The sequence below is a fragment of the Stegostoma tigrinum genome, chromosome 11 (assembly GCF_030684315.1).
Source record: "Stegostoma tigrinum isolate sSteTig4 chromosome 11, sSteTig4.hap1, whole genome shotgun sequence".
Lineage (NCBI taxonomy): Eukaryota > Metazoa > Chordata > Chondrichthyes > Orectolobiformes > Stegostomatidae > Stegostoma > Stegostoma tigrinum.
In genome coordinates this window covers 29,904,892-29,923,367 of record NC_081364.1, presented here as the reverse complement: position 1 = coordinate 29,923,367, position 18,476 = coordinate 29,904,892, and the positions used below count along the sequence as shown (strand labels likewise).

At 45.9% G+C, this 18,476-nt stretch overlaps 1 protein-coding gene across 2 annotated transcripts in view; it reads right to left on the bottom strand.

Annotated features, from left to right (window-relative positions):
• The window catches only part of LOC125460402 (interleukin-17 receptor B), a 108,399-nt gene extending 90,247 nt beyond the window's left edge, over window positions 1–18,152 (bottom strand). For both annotated transcript variants that reach the window (XM_048547856.2, XM_048547857.2), the window contains exons 1-7: window positions 17,798–18,152; window positions 15,411–15,432; window positions 11,097–11,234; window positions 9,449–9,564; window positions 8,932–9,058; window positions 7,158–7,199; window positions 5,127–5,281 (exon numbers count right to left, since the gene is read on the bottom strand). In XM_048547856.2, the coding sequence (XP_048403813.1) occupies window positions 5,127–5,281; window positions 7,158–7,199; window positions 8,932–9,058; window positions 9,449–9,564; window positions 11,097–11,234; window positions 15,411–15,432; window positions 17,798–17,869 (672 nt within the window). In that variant the 5' untranslated portion in view covers window positions 17,870–18,152. The remainder of the gene's footprint in view (window positions 1–5,126; window positions 5,282–7,157; window positions 7,200–8,931; window positions 9,059–9,448; window positions 9,565–11,096; window positions 11,235–15,410; window positions 15,433–17,797) is intronic.
• Window positions 18,153–18,476: the final 324 nt, after the last annotated feature.

Genomic DNA, 18,476 nt, shown 5'->3' with positions numbered 1-18,476 from the left:
GAGAGAGAGAGAGAGAGAGAGGTGCGCGCATGAGAGAGAGAGAGGCGCGCGCGAGAGAGAGAGAGAGAGAGGCACGCGCAAGAGAGAGAGAGGCGCGGCGCGAGAGAGAGAGAGAGGGCTGCGCGCGAGGAGAGAGAGAGAGAGGGTGCGGCGCGAGAGAGAGAGAGAGAGGCGCGCGCGAGAGAGAGAGAGAGGCTGCGCGCGAGAGAGAGGCGCGAGAGAGAGAGAGAGACAGCGCGCGCGAGAGAGAGAGAGAGAGAGAGAGGCACGCGCGAGAGAGAGAGAGAGAGAGGTGCGCGGCGAGCGAGAGAGAGGCGCACGCGCGCGAGAGAGAGATAGAGAGGCGCGCGCGTGAGAGAGAGAGAGCGCGAGAGAGAGAGGCGCGCGAGGAGAGAGGCGCGCGAGAGAGAGAGAGAGAGGGCGAGCGCGCGAGAGAGAGAAGCGCGAGAGAGAGAGAGAGAGAAGCGCGCGTGCAAGAGAGAGAGAGAGAGGCGCGCGCGCAAGAGAGAGAGAGAGGCTGCGCGAGAGAGAGAGAGAGAGGCTGCGCGCGAGACAGAGAGAGAGAGGCGCACGCGAGACAGAGAGAGAGAGGCGCGCGCGAGAGAGAGAAAGAGAGGCGCGCGCGAGAGAGAGAGAGAGCGCGACGAGAGAGAGAGAGAGAGAGACAGCGCGCGCGAGAGAGAGGTGCGAGAGAGGAGAGAGACAGCGCGCGCGAGAGAGAGAGGCGTGCGCGCGAGAGAGAGAGGCGGCGCGCGAGAGAGAGAGAGAGAGAGGCGCGCGCGAGAGAGAGAGAGAGACGCGCGGGAGAGAGAGAGGCGCGCGCGAGAGAGAGAGGCGCGCGTGCGAGAGCGAGAGGCGCGCGTGCGAGAGCGAGAGAGGGAGGCGCGCGCGAGAGAGAGAGGCGCGCGCGCGCGAGAGAGAGAGAGAGAGAGATGCTGCGCGCGAGAGAGAGAGAGAGAGGCACGCGCGAGAGAGAGAGAGAGAGAGAAAGAAAGAGCGAGAGAGAGGCGCGCACCGAGAGAGAGAGAGGCGCGCGCGAGAGAGAGAGCGCGCACGCTGCGAGAGAGAGAGAGAGAGAGGGGAGAGAGAGAGAGAGAGCACGCGCGAGAGAGAGGCGCGAGAGAGAGAGAGAGACAGCGCGCGTGAGAGAGAGAGGGCTGCGCGCGAGAGAGAGAGCGCGCGCGAGAGGAGAGAGAGAGAGAGAGAGCCGCGCGAGAGAGAGGCGAGAGAGAGAGAGACAGCGCGCGTGAGAGAGAGAGGCGCAAGAGAGAGAGAGACAGCGCGCGCGAGAGAGGCGCGCGCGAGAGAGAGAGAGGCGCGCGCGAGAGAGAGATGCGCGCGCCGCGTGAGAGAGAGAGGGAGAGAGGCGCACGCGAGAGAGAGAGAGAGGCGCGCGAGAGAGAGAGAGAGGGCGCGCGAGAGAGAGAGAAAGAGGCGCGCGAGAGAGAGAGAAAGAGGCTGCGCGCGAGAGGGAGGCGCACGCGTGCGAGAGAGAGAGAGAGGCGCGCGCGCGCAAGAGAGAGAGAGGCGCGCGAGAGAGAGAGAGAGGCGCGCGCAAGAGAGAGAGAGCGAGGCGCGCGCGAGAGAGAGGCGCGAGAGAGAGAAAGAGACAGCGCGCGCGAGAGAGAGGCGCGCGTGAGAGAGAGAGGTGCGCGCGCGACGCGTGAGAGAGAGAGAGAGAGGCACGCGCGAGAGAGAGAGAGAGAGAGAGAGGCGCTCGCGAGAGAGAGATAGAGGCGCGCGAGAGAGAGAGAGGCGTGCGAGAGAGAGAGTAGGGCGCGCAGCGAGAGGGAGGCGCACGCGCGCGAGAGAGAGAGTGAGAGGCTGCGGCGCGAGAGAGAGAGAGGTGCGCGCGAAAGAGAGAGAGAGGCAGCGCGGCGAGAGAGAGAGAGAGAGGTGCGCGCGAGAGAGAGAGAGAGAGAGAGAGAGAAAGAGAGAGGCGCGCGTGAGAGAGAGACAGAGAGAGAGGCGCTCGCGCGCGCGAGAGAGAGAGAGGCGACAGAGAGAGAGGCGCTCGCTGCGCGCGAGAGAGAGAGAGGCGCGCGAGAGAGAGAGAGAGGCGCGGGAGAGAGAGAGGCGCGCGCGAGAGAGAGAGGCGCGCGCGAGAGAGGCGCGCGTGCGAGAGCGAGAGAGGGAGGCGCGCGCGAGCGCGATGAGAGAGAGAGAGATGCGCGCGCGAGAGAGAGAGAGAGAGGCGCGCGCGAGAGAGAGAGAGAGAGAGAAAGAAAGAGCGAGAGAGAGGCGCGCCCGAGAGAGAGGCAGCGCGCGAGAGAGAGAGCGCGCGCGAGAGAGAGAGAGAGAGAGAGAGAGAGAGAGGAGCACGCGCGAGAGAGAGGCGCGAGAGAGAGAGAGAGACAGCGCGCGTGAGAGAGAGAGGCGCGCGCGAGAGAGAGAGAGGCGCGCGCGAGAGAGAGAGAGTCGCGCGCGAGAGAGAGAGTCGCGCGCGAGAGAGAGAGAGGCCGCGCGCGCGTGAGAGAGAGAGGAGAGAGAGGCGCGCGAGAGAGAGAGGCGCGCGAGAGAGAGAGAGAGAGAGGCGCGCGCAAGAGAGACAGAGGCGCGCGAGAGAGAGAGAGAGAGAGGTGCGCGCATGAGAGAGAGAGAGAGGCGCGCGCGAGAGAGAGAGAGAGAGGCGCGCGCGAGAGAGAGAGAGGCGCGCGCGGAGAGAGAGAGAGAGAGGCGCGCGCGAGAGAGAGAGAGAGGCGCGCGCGAGAGAGAGGCGCGAGAGAGAGAGAGAGACAGCGCGCGCGCGAGAGAGAGGCGCGCGCGAGAGAGAGAGAGAGAGAGAGAGGCGCGCGCGAAAGAGAGAGGCATGCGCGAGAGAGAGAGAGGAGAGAGAGAGAGAGGCGCGCGCGTGCGAGAGAGAGAGATAGAGAGAGAGAGAGAGAGAGAAAGAGAGAGAGAGAGGCGCGCGCGAGGCGAGAGAGAGGCGCACGCGCGCGAGAGAGAGAGAGAGGCGCGCGCGTGAGAGAGAGAGAGAGGCGCGCGCGTGAGAGAGAGAGAGAGAGCGCGAGAGGCGTGCGCGCGAGAGAGAGGCGCGCTGCGCGAGAGAGAGAGAGAGGCGCGCGGCGGCGAGAGAGAGATGAGAGAGGCGCGCGCGAGAGAGATAGAGAGAGAGAGGCGCGCGCGAGAGGGAGGCGCACGCTGCGCGCAGCGAGAGAGAGAGGCTGCGCGCAAGTGAGAGAGGCGCGCGCGAGAGAGAGGTGCACGCGCACGCGCGAGAGAGAGGCGCGCGCGAGAGAGAGAGAGGCCGCGCGCGAGAGAGAGAGAGGCGGCGCGCGAGAGGAGAGAGGCGCGAGAGAGAGAGCACGCGCGAAAGAGAGAGAGAGAGAGCGCGCGCGAGAGAGAGAGAGAGAGAGAGAACGCGCGCGAGATAGTGGCGCGAGAGAGAGAGAGTCAAGCGCACCGCGAGAGAGAGGCGCGCGAGAGAGAGAGGCTGTGCGCGAGAGAGAGAATGAGAGAGGGAGCGCGTGCGCGAGAGAGAGAGAGGCGCGCGCGAGACAGAGGGAGAGAGAGAGAGCGCGCGCGCGCTGAGAGAGAGCACGAGAGACACACACACACACACTTGGTGGTTATTTAACCGGAGAGCCACCATGCCTCGGATGAGGGGAGAATTTACAAAGGAGTGTCCTTCATGGCAACCTTAGTCAGTGATGGGATTGAAACCAATGCTATTGACATCACTCTGCTTTGCAAACCAATCATCTAGCCAATTGAGCTAAACCGACCCCTGGAACACAGGGTAGTAGCTAAAAGACAGACATACATTTACATAACAGATGTCTCAAATGATTTTACAGGTAATAAAGTTATGAAGTGTCATCACTCCCTGCAATGAACAAAACAGAATAGAAAGGACAAGGAGGGTGTAAAAGTCAACACAAATCAGTCACAGATGGAGGATAATCAGGCAAGACACAGTTTCTAAGCATAAAGTTAATGTAGTTATAAAGATGAGTAAGGAAGTAGCAGAAAATATTAATGGAATACCTTAGCCCAAGTATTCACAGAAGAATATTGGGCTTGTATAACTGCAGATATTTGTAGAAATATTATAGTGCAATTTAACATGATTTATGTGGTTTCTGCCCATCAGTTGGAGAACTGTTATGAAATTCATGTTCACTACTGAGAGGGAGACCTGCCCTGTCAAAGTGGCCACAATCACACCTTCCCCTTGATTCAAATCCAGGAAGAAAAATCCCACCCAGCCAAATCAGAGGCTGCGTTACAGGCAGCTGCAATGGCTGCACCTGTTTAACACAGTAAGTGAAAGGCCTAAGATTGCTCAACAATCCAGACCACAGGTGAGTAAAGATAACAAAGTGTGAAGCTGGATGAACACAGCAAGCCAAGCAGCATCTCAGGAGCACAAAAGCTGACGTTTCGGGCCTAGACCCTTCATTGGTTGGGGGGGGTGGGGGCGCCGGGGGGTGCGGAGGCAGACCAAAGATGGAGAGAAGAGAAGATAGGTGGAGAGGAGAGTATAGGTGGAGGAGAGGTAGGGAAGGGATAGGTCAAGACTGAAGAGATTACGAGAGAGATTCCGTGAGGTTGGTCCGAAGGGAGGAGGGTAACTTCTTCAGGTTAGGCATCCCTGGAGGAGGCTTTGCAGTGAGGTTAAAATTGTGATCAGAAATAATGGGAACTGCAGATGCTGGAGAATCCAAGATGATAAAGTGTGAAGCTGGATGAACACAGCAGGCCAAGCAGCATCTCAGGAGCACAAAAGCTGATGTTTCAGGCCCTCCTCTCCAAGTGTGGAAGGATCTAAAATGCAAGAATTTTGAATTACATCCAGACAAACCAGCATTGCTGCGCTCAAAACAATTTCTAATACCTATCCTTGAGGAGTTGGAGGATAGAAATAATTTCTTTACACATTAAAATGTTAGAACATAAGTTTCTCTGCAGCTGATTTTTACAATAGCAGAAACTGTAAATTCGTCCAAATGGGAATTAGATGCATGAAGGAAATGGAAGGGTTTTGTTCGGAAAGATTAGCTTAGGCTGCTCACATGGAGACAAACAATGACAGTTGCTCTGCAAAACCAGTCTCATTTCTGTACTCCAAGATTCTGTGGTTTGATGAATCTTATTTTCTATGTACTAAAGTTTAAATTACATACCTGAGAAATTGTTGTCGCATTTAATTTTGGTGTCATAATGGTATCGCACATGACCAGCTCAACATCATAACGTAATGAGTTTGGACTGGCAGTAAAATTGATAACCACGTCGTTATTAACCAAACACAGAGATATGTTTGGATTCCACTGGGAATCTGTAAATGTATTGTAATTAATAATTGCAAAGATAATTTATTCTATCTAGGTTGTTTTTTTAAATGTTTACATAGATGCCATTGCAAATGTAAGAGCAAAAACAAATATCATTCTGAAATCAGTTGATTTATTCAGGTGATGTAATTACTACAATATAATCCCTAATTCTGCAAATGTAATAAATGTTTCACATTAACTGATATTCAATATTTATTATAGATTCAAAGCAATCATTGAAAAGTCAAATAACCCAACGCTGAATTTTGAGAGCATGGTGGAGGGGGTGGGTTTGCATGTGGAATTTCATGCCTCTAGTGGGGTCTTGGTTCTTCAGTTTCATCTGGATCCCAGGCCACTTTCCAACAGGCACAATGTGGTTTAGTGGGTTTCCATCCATCACAGCCTATTGTTGACAGCCATCCAAAATTTTCCAAACTCTCCAAAAACATATTGGGGAACAATGGCTGGCACTGAACCAAAGATCAAACCCACAGGACGGCTGAGAAGCCCTTGTTGCCTGCCTAACCTCAACTACAATCAACAGGCTGCTGGGGTTTAACAATTGCACATTTTATTTCTCTTTATCAATATCTTAATTTAAATTAAGTATAGTCTAGAATTATTTCCTGATGTTAGAGTCATTGCCATAGGTGCCCTTTGCTATGGTAAGTTTCATGACAGGAGGACATTTAGCTAGACAGGAGGGTGGTGGCTGGAGAGACAGATGTCTAGGCTACATCTAGGGTGGGAAAGCCCATGGACAACCTTGCCAATTCAGCCATATAGTTTAGGGTTTTAATAGACAATTAGTGGCCAAGTAGACTTCCATCACTGGATTGACAATGATGAAGAGGTGCCAGTGTTGGACTGGCATGGATAAGGTCAGATACCACATGACAATCAGGTTATCGTCCAACAGGTTTATTTGAAAACTCAAGCTTTCAGAATCTCGCCCCTTCTTCAGGTGTTAGTGAGAGAAGTGGCATCAGACACAAAATATGATGAGCAAACCTTGGCTTTTTTGTTTGAGGGTCACTTATTTGAAACCACATTCAATTGAAGGACCCTTCAGGAGGTGCAGGCAACTGAGTTACACACTGGGTCCATGCTGCTGACAGCTACCACCTCTACCATCTTCCCCATCACTCAACTGCCTGGATGCCTCTTTGATACCAAGCTTCAGGGAGTGTCATACTGGCATCAGGCACCAACTCCTATGTGGCACAGCTGCGTACAGAAAAGTGGTGAGCCTCCGATCAGCCAGATGCTGTAGTTTGGAGCCTGCCTGTAGGCTAGGACATGGGCTTGTAATTACTCAAGCAGCACAAGATACTTCCCAGAAAGAGGCAACGTGCTGGGTAGTGGTGGTGGTGGGCCGGTGGGGGGGGGGGCACTGACCAAGACTCCTGTTGACTCCTCAAGAGTCTGTGCATATACTCCATTGGATACAGTAGGAGGCCATTGCCTCACATAGTCCCACTAACATAGTATAATGGCAATTTTTTTTTATACTAAATTATGAAGAAATATGGGCATATGATCTATAGTCACCCTTCTACCTTTTACACTGATCGCACAAAACCTCCATAAAGTTTTTTGCTCATGCTTGTTTCGAGCTTTTTTAAAAAAACAAACAAAACATTCAGCTACTAGCTAAGTAGATTGACAAAGGATTTTGGCTTTGCTATCAGTTAACATACATATTGTGAATTTCAGCTAATATTACTTCCAGCCAATACTTTTACAAACCACTTTTGAAATAACATCAATGTTTGCAGGAGGATGATGCCAATCGTGTACTTAATAAATCTGGCTGCTAAAGATAAACAATAAAGTTCTTTTTAGAGTTTTATTTTAAAGAAACAAGTTTCCTACCTTCACAGCTTTCATGATTTTTCATTGTCACATCAAAACAAGCTATACAATAGAAAAAAAACCAGGTTCACAAAAGCTGTACATAAGACTGTACTGAATTTAGTCTCCAGATACATTCAACTGATTGCAGACAGGACTATGATGTTAACCTACATTTTTTGAGTTAGGCAGTGGAACTATCTGGTATACCTCACAAAAGCCATTTTTAAAGGCAAAGCTTGCCAATGCATTTCAGGATATCAATTATATCCATGCTCAGCTAACCTTCCATCCCCTAACATACACAGATATTCTCAGCAAGGCCGACAGGGCAGGAATCAAAAACTGAACCCTAAATCAATATTCCCATTCCCTAATCCAGGCACAAATATTGAAACCATTTGCGCCAGATCAGGTAAGTTCAGCAAATGCAGCAGAAGTTAGGAGATCTCCTCTGTTGCTTACTTGCTTTCTCCAAAAGTTCACTGAAACATCACTAAGTTCATTTTCATATCAGTATTCTTTAGATGGGATTTCAGATTTCGTTTATAAAGGTGGATAACAACTCAAGAAATAAGAGCAGGAATACGCATGTGTGTCTTGGACCTCAGACTCCAATAAGATCATGGCTGCATCAACTCCATTTTTTCCCAGGCCTCCCTCAAATATCACTTGATTCCTTAAGTGTCCAAGCATCTTTCAATTGCAATCTCGAATATACACATCAAATGAACATTGAACAACCTACTGCACTCGAGAACTGCAAAGAGACACAAGCATCCTTTACCTCTGTTAAATGCCTGACCCCTTACTCTGTCACCAAAACTTCTAATTCTAGACTTGCCAATCAGAGAAAACAGTCTCACAGCTGTCTCTCTTGTTTTCATGTTGTAATAAAGGTCTTGTTTCATTTTTCTAAATTAAAGTAAGTCCAATCTATTTAATCTCTCCTTGTAAACCCACATTCTCATCCCTTGAAATAATCTAGTGTACCACTTTTTCATCCACCTCTAACAGGTCTAGCTTTCCATAGTTATAGAAACTGAAATTGTGGCCAATTTTGGTATGATTTCATGGCGTCTCAACACAAAGCAGTAAGGCTACCTTGCACTTGCACTCTAAACCTTTTGAAGACTTATATATCATTTATTTCCCTATTTGCTTACTGTAACTGCCTGTTAACCCTATGATTTGTGCATACGGACATCCTTCTGAACAGCAACATTTATTGTCTGACATCTTTTAAAATAAAAGTCTACTCCACCTTCTAAAATGGATAATGTCACATTTACTACATCTGCCATCTTTTCACCCAATCACTTAATTGATCTGCACTCCTGGGAACCTCTTGCACCTCATCTACAGCTTAGTTTCCTACCTAGTTTTGTAGGTTATGCAATGAATAGTACAACTGGAATTTTTTAGTTCATAACAAATTTAGTTTATTCAATTTCTGTCATCATTTACTTAAAAACTGAAAGCCGGCTAATGACATTCCAAATATAAAAGTTAATATGAAGTAAGTGCACAAGTTATGAAAAGCAGTTAACATTTAAATTTTCACTACATTTCCAGTGGTGGAGGTTATCATAATTGAATTTTTTCTTAAAAAAAAGATAACACTTTAATTTACAAATAAAAACACCGTTTGTAGGGTAACCATGCTCTCCCCACTGTATTCCCTTCCATCCTACCATCACTTACCTGCAACTTTAAATCAACTGTCATTGAAAGTTTACTTAGAAAAAATAATTTGTCTTTCACTTGAAATACAGAACACACATAATGCCCTTACATGGTGCGGAAAGAAGAATGGATCTCTCAGGTGGATATTCGCCAGTATTTGCTGTTGGGATGTTGAATGCAGTCACAAAGTAATTGGTTTCTGGCTCAACAGGATAGTCAGCAAAATAAAATTGCCACTTGAAAAAAGGAAGCAATATTTTAAATGTAACAAGATAACACATTTCAGGAATGTTTGCAGCTTTTAATATGTTTTGTATAATCTTACAAAATTCTGAAATACACAGTGTATACCATGACACTGATTAAAGAAAGATAAATACTGTTTTGAAATATGCCAACATAAGGGTTCCCTTACAACACATGTTAGACACCTGCAATCATTCAATGTACTTTTTATAATTTCTGACAGTAATGTTGTTGATTGGAATTGTGATTCATGGAATCATTATAGTATAAAATTATATTTAATATGTTCTTGACTAAGCAAAGATGTACACTTTTTTAATGAATGTTAGCTTAACGTTGATACAACACATTATATTCATCAGGAGGTCTCTGCAACTCACTGGTTGATCTTGAGGATTCCGTGCTGATTCAAACAATGCACTATAATCACATCGAAAACAGACCTTTTGTTGACTTTGAATGCATATCATAGTGGCTCTAAGTTCTTGAATGCTTCCTAGAAAAAAAAAGACTGCTTGTCAACTGGAAGAGGCCTTGCCAAAATGACACCAGTCAGGTCAGTTATTACAGCAAACAGTGTGAAAATGAAACATGCAACACTTAGTAAGATTTCAGGCAGCAACACTTAAATACGTTACAACGAAACAACAATAAATGGGGACATCTTTAAATGTGAATGCTGTATCTGTGAAAATCCAAATTTTTTCCTCAAACTGTTTTTCACTTTTTTTTGGTATTTAAATTTGGTTGCATCCTGCTTCTCCTCATACAAATATTAAAACAGAACGTGAAAAATTCACAATGCTAAATGATCTGAACTTTTTTGTCTTCAACGTAAAGTTCCAACCACGACTTGCATATACTGGATAAATGTGGTTTACACAAATCCATCTCAGATTAGTGATGGGAATATTATTTTTAACAAGTTTGAGTGAGATCTTTAAGAGATAAGAGAGACAATGGTTGGAGTATTTCTGTTGATGTCACATTCTTGGACTTCAAAAGGGTATTTGATAGCTCATCGCATAATAAGCTTTTCAACAGAGTTGAAGCCTATGGAATAAAAGGCACAGTGGCAGCATGGAAATGAAGTTGGCTGAGAGACAGGATAAAAAGACTAGGGGTGAACAGCTGTTTTTCAAAAAAGAGGATGGTTATGGTGAGATCCAGGAGTTGGCACCAGGATTAGGGCACTTTTGCCTGAGTATTTATGACTTAGGTTGGATGAAATCACAGTTTCAAATTTGCAAAGAAGCAAAATTTGAAAGCATTGTGAATTGTGAACTGTGAGGATGATAGTGATCCACTTCAAGAAAACACAGACAATCTGATGGAATGGGCGGACAAATGGCTGTGAGTGAAGAACCCTGTATTGAGAAGGTTCTGTTCTTGTTCTAATACCAGAAGTTCATCCAATTACACAACCACTGTCTCACAAAATCTCTCCCACTATTATTTACATCTGGCCTGGTCGTTCTGTGACTGGCATTCCAAAAGCAGCCAGCACTTATGTGGCAACACTGCTAAGCAAAAGAATTGTTGGCCTCTGGCTGGCATATTTTAATAATTGGGGCCTCAGTCCCTGAGGAATTGGCCATAGGAAAAGCCTGCCACAGGTCTCTCACGTGCCTGATTATATTGCGATTTGATGTGTCTTTCCAAAGGAGGCAATATTAATTTAACTGCCTGTTCAGAAGGTAGGCAAAACCCCCACCATCTCCCCAAGGATCAGTCCTATGATTCTATATTCAGCATGGTTAGATAAGACATATTCTCTTATTCACCATGCAATGCTAAGTGAATGATCAGTACTTTTTTTTAAATGAGCAATATATTTTACACAACACCATCCTAGGACTTCCAGTCATATAGCACTGCAGGTATACCTACACCATACGGACTTGTAGTGGTTCAAGAAAATGATTCCTAATCAATTTTCTTAGGGAAGGGCAACAAATACTGCCCTCACCAGTGTTGTCCACATCCTGTGAATGAATTAAAGAGGGTGTATATTGGAAGACATCTCACCATCTGGGCTGATGATCCAGCTGATATTAAGTACTGGACTCTGACTTTCTTCTGATGGTTGTAACTGAACTTGAAGATCGAAAATATCTGAAGGGGTTCTCTCATTTGCCATTGCCCACTCTGGTGGAGGTTCATTAACTAAATTTAAGAGAGACTATTTCAGTAATTATGAATACTAAACATTAAACACATAACATTAAAGCAAACATAAAATATGAAAATAGGCTCAGTGAATGCTTTTTATAATGACAATCTACTATCTACCTACTAACTCGGAGGGATAGGCATGATTTTCATCTATTCAATAAATAAGGGTGTGGTACAGTAACTCAGTGATTAGCACTACTGCCTCATAGCACCAGGGACCTAAGGTTCGATTCCAGTGTTTGGTGACTGCCTGTGTTTATACGTACTCTGTGTCTGCACAGGTTTCCTCCAGGTTCTCCGGTTTTCTCCCGCAGTCCAAAGATATGCACGTTAAGTGGATTGGTCATGGTAAATTGTCTGCAGTGGCCAGGGATGCGCAGGCTAGGTGGGTTAGCCATGGGGAACGTGGGGTTATGGGGATAAGGTAGGGGTCAGGTGGGTTGGTGCAGATCTACTGGGCCTAATGGCCTCTTTCAACACTGTTGGGATTCAATGATAAAGTTTTACAGCTTACAGAAGTTCAGATTTTGTCGCCCCCTCACTCCCGTTCTCCTGAAATCCAAATCATTCAAATCTATGCTTGTCGTTGCCAATCATTGAGCTGAATCTGTAGTGATTTCAGAGAGACAGGAACGGCAAAGCTAGGGATTGTCTCTTCTGGTAGTAAACAGAATGCAGAAACAGAAGCCACACATTCACAGTGGAAACCAATGAAAGAGTTAGATCTTGAACTGAGTGGTATTGAACCATGGCCTGTTTCACTATAATAATTGTTGGTTGATTGGAATGTCATTTAAAGAGGAAACGTTTATTAAAAATAGGAAGGATACACATGGAGATAGCAAGAACTGCAGATGCCACAGTCAGAGACAACACAGTATGGAAATGGAGTATCACAGCAGGCCAGGCAGTATCAGATGAGCAGGAAAGGTGAAGTTTTGGAGCAGGATCCTTCTTCAGAAATTGAGAGGGGGAAAGGAGCTAGGAAATAAATAGAAAGGAGGGATGAGGCTGGGGAAGGTAGGTGGGATGGTATTAGATGAGTGCAGTTATGGAGTAGTGGTGATTGATTAGTGGGATGAGAGAGACAGACAGATGGGAGAGAAGATGAACATGTTGTGTCGGCTCAAGGAGGCAGGGATGAGAGAGGGGCTTGGATATTGGATCAGGCCAGTTTGAGGAAATTTAAAAACTGGAAAATTCCATGTTTAGGCCATCAGCTGTAGGCTCCCGAGGCTGAATATGAGGTGGTGCTCATCCAGTTTGTGGGTGATGTCATTTTGACACTGGATGAGGCCCAGGATGGCCATGTCACCCAGAGAGTGAGAGGGCGGAGTTAAAGTAGTTGGCCACCGGAAGATGTCGTCATTTGTCACGTACAGTTAAATGCAGATGCTGTATGAAATAGTCCGAGTCGACACTTGGTCTCACCAATGTAGAGGAGGCCACATTGTGAGCAGCAGATAACAATAGACCAAGTTGACAGAAGTTCAGGTGAACCCGTCTGATAATGGAAGGTTTGTTTTTTGCCTTGAATGGAGGGGAGGTGGGAAGATGTAGCACTTCCTGTGGTGGCAGGGAAAGGTGCTGGGGTTAGTGGGGAGTGTGGAGCGGATGAGGGAGTCGTGGAGAGACCGGTCCCCACGGAAGGCAGATAGAGGTGAGAAATATCTTTGTTGGGGGAGGGGATGTGAGGGCAGAAGTACAGGAAATGAAAGAAATGCAGTTGAGAGCATTTTAGATTACTGGAGGGGGTGTAGTTACAGGCCTTGAAATGAGAGGATTTTGCCTTTTCTCCCCAGAATTCTCTCATCTCCCTGTCACTTCAATGCCCTCAACCTTCCCCTCCCGTCCCTAAAACCCCTAAGCTCAATCAATAAAACCCCCAGAACTGACTGATCCCTAACCCCCTGCCTATTTTGATTGACAGTTCTGGTCATAACTGACCAGATGCCTGACTGCTGTCCTTACAGCTCCCCAATTGATGGTTTGTAAGTCTCCCGAGGGCCTGTTTTGAGGTAACAGTACTGACCACAGCCAAATTCATAGACTGTAGTGAGATAAAACCCCTCACCATGACTGCCTCATGCAGTTTACTTACAGTTCCCAAGCTCCTGATTGTGCATGCAGTGCCCCTGGCTGACTGATCCAGGAACCCTGAATGACAGCAGATTCTTCCCCACCACCCCCACGCAACTCAAGATTTCACATCATGTACTTTCAGATGTGGCCTTTTGGTTGAAGCATATGCAAGATATTTGCCACACAGCTAGCTGGCACATGGCTTAGGTTTGAGATTGACATAATCCCTGCACTGATCACTAATGTCAAGCACTGGAAGCAGTCCAGCTCTGGTTCTGCATAGAACAGTTTCAAAATAGAAGTACGGTGAGCTTTTAAGCCTTTTGTGAAGCACCAACATGTTAAAAAGGTGCACAGCAAGGCAAGGCAGGGATGCTACAAGTATTCAGGTCTGTACTGAGTGAGTGAACACTAAGCATCACAGCTGGCAACTCAGGTGCATTCTGATCTAATCTTAGGGTTGGGTCCCTGTGCGTGTGTACAAACTATTATTGCAAAGCATTTCAATGGTGGTTGCAGATGCACTCCAAAGTGCAACATTGAAGTGTGGAAGCATACTGTAAACGGATCAGAGATGATCCAGCCTCTATGTGCCATCAAGGCACATGTTGGTTGCCACTCCAACAGAGTGTGGTGTGTGCGACCAAGGCACTGAAGTGTGCCCTGATCACTGGTGTCAAGTCTCCAAGGCAGTAGTTCAGAGAAGCAAACAGCGTGTTGGAATCACCAGGTATGCGTGTTGATTTTCACGTCAGGAATTCACAGTGTGTAGTTTCTAAAATTCTGTGGTACAATAGGAAGCTACATTATCAGTGAGGTGAGATTTGCTGTTGATTAGGATGATAATAAAAATAAACCCCTTTAATTAAGCATTTCACTGTCCCTAGCAATAATTTTTGCAGACGTTAAAGATTGGTGGAGTTACAGATAGTAAAGAGGATTGTCAGAGGATACAGCAGGATATAGATCAGTTGGAGTCTGGGCAGAAAAATGGCAGATAGAGATTAACCTGGACAAATATGAAGTGATGCATTTTGGAAGGTGGAAACTATACAGTGAATGGCAGAACTCTTAGGAGTATTGATGTACAGAGGGACTGGGTGTGCAGGTCCACAGATCACTGAAGATGGCAGTGCATGTAGATAAGGTAGTTTAAAAGGCTTATGGCATGCTTGCTTTCATTGGAAGGGGCATTGAGTATAAAGGATAGGCAAGTTATGCTGCAGTTTTATTGAACTTTAGTAGGCCACTCTGGAATATTGCACACAGCTCTGGTCACCATACTACCAGATGGATGTGGATATTTTGGAGATGGTACAGAAAACTTACCAGGATGTTGCCTGGCAAGGGGGATTTTAGCTACAGCTTTGTTTTCACTGGAACACAGGGGATTGAGCGGCAATCTGATAGAAGTTTAAAAGTTTGTGAATGACATGGATAAAGTGGAAAGTTTGAGGCTTCCCCCCCCCCCCTCCACTGCCCCCCCAGGGTGGAGGGGTGAATTGCTAGGGGACACAGGTTCAAGGTGCAGGGGGAAAGTTTGAAAGAGATGTGCAATGCAAGTTTTCCCACACAAAGGGTGGTGAGTGCCTGGAATACGCTGCCAATGGAGATGGTGGAAGCATACATATCAGCAGCATGAATGAACATATAAATAGGAAGGGAATAGAGGGGTACAGATCCTATAAATGAAGACAGTCTTATTATGGAAGGGGAATTGGCTGGGAGGGCCAAAGGGCCTGTTTCTCTGCTGTATTGTTCTTCGTTCTAATCTTGTCGTGACATACAGCACTTTGTTAGAAAATGCTACTAGTTGCTCCCACTATCAACAAAGGGGGCCTCATTTGACTTCCCGCACAATTCTCTCAGACTTCTCACTACAGTTCATGTCACTGAGAGCCCTGTAAGATCCTGCCCAGTGAGTTTTGAGGACCTTTCAGACACAGCCATCAGTGGTTTGGTGATTAAAACCCGGGAGGCCCAGGAGACCAGTATTAGAAAAGTGCAGATCCTCAGAGGATTATGTATGTACATATAAAATGCATATATGCAAAACTTTAACAGTTAGTGAAAGTACACACTTACATTGTTTCCTTGTGCAGGTTATCTGTCAACATAAAATAAAAAAGTTTATTTCAAAACAAATCAGTTGAAACAGAATACATGTTATTACCCGTTTTAAATACAATTAATATTTATATACCAAATGCTTAGAAAAATATAGCTGCAGAAATTGGCAGTTGTGAACATGGGGGATTGAAAACAAGAAGAAAAGTTTTGAAGTTGAGGCAATGATTAATTGGGGCAACATCATTGAGCACTCTGGTAATGGGTGAACGAAATTTCATGCATGTTGGGGCACAGGCAAGTTTTTAACAATCATAAATTCACTGAGAACAGAGGTCGAGAGGCTAGCTAGGAATCTCCTACAGTAGTCAAATCTAAAGTAAGGAAAACGTGGATGAGGTTTTCAATCAGCAGGTAAGCCAAAGCAGAATTGGGCAAGGGTGGAAACAGGCAGTCTTTGCAATGACATGGATATGCTGCCAGATGCTTAGCTCAATGTCAACTATGACACTGACATTTCCAAACAAGCTGATTAAGCCTCACATTTGTTGAAGCGAGTAATAAAGCCATTGGATAAAGAACAGAATTTGTGGCAGGATAGGATAGCTTCTATCTTCTAGATACTTGGTTGCAGGGAATGTCTATTCATCCAGTATTGGATGTTGGACAAAAAAAAATCTGAGAAGTTAGAGAAAGAGGTAGAGTAGTGGTACAGCTTGTTGTGGTCAGGGTAGATATGAAAACTAATGCTGTGTTTCTAGATGACATTACCTGGCGTAGCATGAAGATGAGAAATAAAGGACAGATCTTTGGAATCACCAGAGATAATTGGGAAGATTATGTATTTAGTTTCTTTTAAATTACCATACCTATTCAGAAAAATAAATGATTAATACATTTCTTACAGCACAGTAAAGCAATTTAATATGAACATTACTTAAATGTTAAAGCTTATGAAAACAATTCCTGCCCAAATAGTTTGATTTTTAAACAGTGTTTCAGCAAACTGGAGAAGCCACCTATATCTTATTACAATATTGATAGCAGAGTATGTAGAAAATAATGTAGAGTGATGGAGAATGCAAACATTGAGATACTAATATATCCCTGATTTGATTAAATATTACTAACTTCAGGAGACTTTTTGCCTGTTGTAATAGCTTATAATCACATGGGATTCAGGATGGGCTTATCAATTGGATAGAAAATTAGCTTGATGGTCAGAGGCAAAGAGTGATTCTGCAGTGCTGTTTTCAGACTGGAGGACTGTTACCAGCGATGTTCCACATGATTTGGTGCTGGGTTCACTTTTGTTTGTCATTTATATGAATTTTAATCAGAGCATAGAAGTCATGGTTAGTATGTTTGCGAATGACACCAAGATTGCTGGCATAGTGGACATTGAAGAAGGTTATCTAAGACTCTAACCAGATCTTGATCAATTGGGTCAAAGGGTTGAAGAGCAGCAGATGGCATTTAATTTGGATAACTGCAAGGTATTGCATTTTGGTACAAGAAACAAGTGTTGTAGAACAGAGACCATGGGCTCATGTATGTAATTCTTTGAAGTTTGTGTCACATGTAGACAAGGTGGTTAAGAAGGCATTTAGCATTGCTCAGACATTTGAGTATAGAAATTGGGACATCATGTTGACATTGCACAGGAATTGGGTGATAACAAAATGTGGGGCTGGATGAACAGAGCAGGCCAAGCAGCATCTTCGGAGCACAAGATGCTGCTTGGCCTGCTGTGTTCATCCAGGCCCACACTTTGCTTTCTTGGATTCTCCAGCATCTGCAGTTTCCATTATCTCTGATCACAGTAATTGGGTGATGCCTGTTCTGGAGTGTTATGCCCCATTCTGGTCACCCTGTTATAGGAAGGGTGTTATTAAGCTGGAGGGGCTTCAGTAAAGATTTAGCAGCGTGTTACCTGGAACGGAGTGTTTGAGTTGCCTGGACAGGCTGGAACTTTTCACACTGGACCGTAAGAGGCTGAAGGGTGACCTTAAAGAGGTTTATAAAATCATGAGGGGTATAGATAAGGTGAATGGCAGGTGCTGGGGATTTTAAGACAACGGGGCATATTGTTACGGTGACAGAGAAAGGTTTCGGGAAAAAAAAATGAAGGGCAATTGTTTTACACAGAGCAGTCTCTGTGTGGAATGAACTTCCAGAGGAAGTGGCTGATGTCGGTTTAAAAAGGTATTTAGGTCAGTACATGAATCAGAAATGTATGGACCAACCGCAGGCAGGTGGAACTAGTTTAGTGTGCGATTATGGTGGGCATGGACAGATTGGACCGAAGGGTCTGTTTCAGTGTTGTATAACTACAACTTCTAGAAACTCGTAAGTTACTGAGTAAAAATCTGGATTCGATTTCAAACAAATTATATTTTTCTTACCGTGACAGAGTCCGTTCCCAGATAAAGAGCAGTCAAATAAAGCGAAATATACGATCCTACGCTTGACGCCATGCCTGTTGGTGTAATTTTTTTTCCGCTAAGCTCCTCACTTTGGTCCTGGAACTGAACACATCTGGCGTGCTCCAGTGCCGGCGGGGCGGCGTTTTATAATTCTGAAATGGGAGCGTCATGCCTGTTGATGTATAAATCGACGACACCAGCGTAAGAGGGAAGTGGAATTATTGGTCTCAGAGTACTGATACATGATCACTAGTTTGAATATCTGTCAGCTGTCTGTGAGAGTAACAAAGCGCCCTTTGTATCCAGTTCGGCAGTCCCGAATGCTATTGTCAGAATGAGCTTTGTCCAGTTTCAGCTCTGTACGCACCAGCTGTGAAAGCAACCCGGGTGGATCAGCAGAGCATTCACCCTTTCCCGGAGGAACGCTAGGAGAACCCTCTTGACCTGAGGATGACCAAATAGTTGTAGAGAACCCTGTGTGACTTGGAGAAAATTGCAAATCCCTTTCTTGGAGGTAATCTACGCGCGCACTTGTTGTCTAGCAAAAGTCAAGGTGCATTGACGGTTACCAACGGTGCAAATAAACGGCAATATCAACGGATAACATGGCAACTTTGGACAAATATTAACGGATTAGTCAGTTTGGAAGTTGGTAGAT